Source organism: Vigna unguiculata, chromosome 9, assembly GCF_004118075.2.
Source record: "Vigna unguiculata cultivar IT97K-499-35 chromosome 9, ASM411807v1, whole genome shotgun sequence".
NCBI classification, from domain to species: domain Eukaryota; kingdom Viridiplantae; phylum Streptophyta; class Magnoliopsida; order Fabales; family Fabaceae; genus Vigna; species Vigna unguiculata.
The window spans coordinates 7146567-7149325 of record NC_040287.1 but is presented as its reverse complement, the minus strand read 5'-3'; the positions used below and the strand labels follow the sequence as shown (position 1 = coordinate 7149325).

The 2759-nt window shown below is 51.2% G+C and overlaps 1 protein-coding gene across 1 annotated transcript; it reads right to left on the bottom strand.

Moving 5' to 3' along the window:
• Positions 1 to 691: 691 nt before the first annotated feature.
• On the bottom strand, positions 692 to 1624 carry LOC114162925. Its single transcript, XM_028046934.1, has 2 exons — positions 1371 to 1624; positions 692 to 1253 (listed from the first exon to the last, which is right to left on the bottom strand). Exons 1-2 carry the CDS (start codon positions 1622 to 1624, stop codon positions 692 to 694), a joined length of 816 nt encoding a protein of 271 aa, XP_027902735.1.
• Between the last annotated feature and the right edge of the window lie 1135 nt (positions 1625 to 2759).

Genomic DNA, 2759 nt, shown 5'->3' with positions numbered 1-2759 from the left:
ATTTCAAACACCAACATGAAAATAAAAATTAAAAATACCCAAAGAAAATAAAATATTAATTTACTTTTTCCGCCTATTTTTGTCTTACGGCCCGCGGGCTGGCCCGTTTTGGCCCGCGGGCTGGCCCGACGGGCCAGCGGGCTTGACGGGCCGGGCTGTCATGGGCTGGCGGGCTGAAATTCGTGGCCCGGCCCATACTTTTTCAGTCGGGCTGGCGGGCCGGCCCATCGGGCCAGGCCCATTTTGCCATCCCTATGGAGAACACCGACGCCCCATGTAGTTGATCCATCAAATCATCTATTCTTGGCAAAGGATACTTATTTTTGATAGTCAGCTTGTTCAGCTGCCTATAGTCCACACACAACCTTGAGCTGCCATCCTTCTTTTTTACCAACAAGACAGGCGCTCCCCACGGCGAAGCACTCAGTCGTATAAACTGTTTCTCTAGCAGTCCTTCTATCTGTTTCTTTAACTCCACCAACTACGCTGGGGCCATGCAGTAAGGAGCTATCGACACGGGGCCAGCTCCTGGTACCAAGTCTATGGAGAACTCAACTTCTCTCCTCGGAGGCAGACCTGGTACCTCTTCGGGGAACACATCCTCAAATTCCCTGACCACAGGTATCGCGGTGATCCTCTCTTCCTTCTCAACCTCTATCCTGGCAAAGACCATAAAGCACTGTGCGCCACCCTAGATTTCCTTCATAACCCCATGAGAAGACAACAACTCAGGCTCCTCTGAGTTGGAGAACAACAGCTTCTTCTCCCGACAGTTTATGAGAACATGATTGGCAGAGAGCCAATCCATTCCCAAGATCACATCAAGTCCTTGCAGAGGGAGGCATATGAGATTGACTATGTATACGCGCCCCTCTACCTCAACTGGACATCTAGCACACACAGAGGAAGTCCTAACCAACCCAGACGCCGGGGTAGATACCACGAGGTCAAACGGTAGCTCACACACCGGCAGACCCAACTTTCGCATACAAGACTCTGACACAAATGAGTGTGTCGCTCCAGAATCAAAAAGCACGCAACAAGACTTGCCAGATATCACACAACAACCAATCACAAGGTTACCTGAACCTGTTGCCTCTGACCCGGTCATCGCAAAAACCCTACCTGTAGCCTGAGGCCTGCCGCCTCCCTTCCTCTGCTGAGACTGCCCCGAAGTCTGGCTCGGAGTCTGTGGTGAGGGTCGTGCCACTGTCCTCCTCAGAGTAGGACAATCTCTACCAAAGTGGCCCTCCCTGCCACAATGGTTGCACATGCGAAAACCTGATAGCTGCGGGCAGAAATTCTTCCCATGCGGCCCCCCGCAATGATGACACTAGATCCTGCTGGGCGGGGAAGAAAAACCTCTAGACCCCTGTGGCTGTGGGTGAGGTCTAGCATATGGCTTCCTCTTCTCTTCAACTCGTGGCCTGGACCCAGATGGTCCGCTAACTTTCTGTTGTGGTTGTTGTTGGGCTTCCACCTCTACCTTCATACGCTCCATGACCCTGGCCTTTTCCACCAAGGCCGCAAAGTCCTTGATGGACAGCGGGGCCACCATCAACCGAAGGTCTCCTCTGAGACCATTTTCAAACTTCCTGCAGCACCACTCCTCATCGAGCGGCATGGTGTAGAAACGCCCCAGATGCTTGAACCTCTCGGCTTACTCTACTACTGATTTGTTCCCCTGCGTCAGCTGGAGGAACTCCACCTCCTTAGCGTACCTCACGCTATCAGGGAAAAACTCTGAAAGAAACCTCCTCTTGAAGGCCTCCCAGGTGACATCCTCATGCTTCTCTTCCATCACCAGTCTCATGCTGGCCCACCAATGCTCAGCCTCTCCTATGAGCATGTAGACAGTGAAAGCAAGCCTGCTCTCATCGGGGCACCTTTTGGCATCAAAGATGCGCTCCATATCCTTCATCCACTGGTCCACCTGGTCGGGACTCGTCTTGCCATCAAACTTGGCGGGGTGGTGCTTCAAGAAGTCCTCCAAACTCCATTCAGGGGGTGGAGGTTGGGGATGAGGACCATGCATCTGAGCACCAACAGCATTCTCCCCTAACTGACGGAGAGCATCCACATGCTGCCTCTAAGCGTCCTCAGCAGCCTGCCTAGCAGCTTCCATCTGCTGCATCATGAAGTTCTGCTGCTCAAGAGAGGCTTCCTGGCGTTGCATCGCCGTCTCGTGCTGTTGCATCATAGCATTACTTTGCTGAGTCAGAGCCGCAGCCATTGCCTCGATCGCCCTAGCCAGATCTTGCCCATCGCCCTGAGGGGGTGGAGGAGGAGCGATACGCGGGGGTGCCATAACACTGGACACACAACAAGAACCATCAGAACTCGGTTAGATTGGAAACTCATCTAAACACGACAAGAAAGACACAACGAAAGCTAAACAACCACATAGCCCACAGACACTTAGGAAGGAAGGCTCTGATACCATAAAATGTGACAACCCATTCTCAATAGATTAAATTATTAAATAAAACATCACAAAATTATAGTAACGAAAAGCACTGAGAGGAACATAAACGTAGAAAAGGCAACTGTTACAGTCATCCAGAAGTATATTGTGAAAACAAATTTAGGCATACCACCATGCCATAAACAACCTAAGAGAAAGTTAACAGTTTTACAAAAGGCGATGCTCCTCTAGAGCATGAGATTACAAAAAGGCACTTAGGGCCATAGACTGATCCTGAGAATCACACAGACAGATCCCCTAAGCTGCACCACTGCTACCACCGGGCCTACTCCCA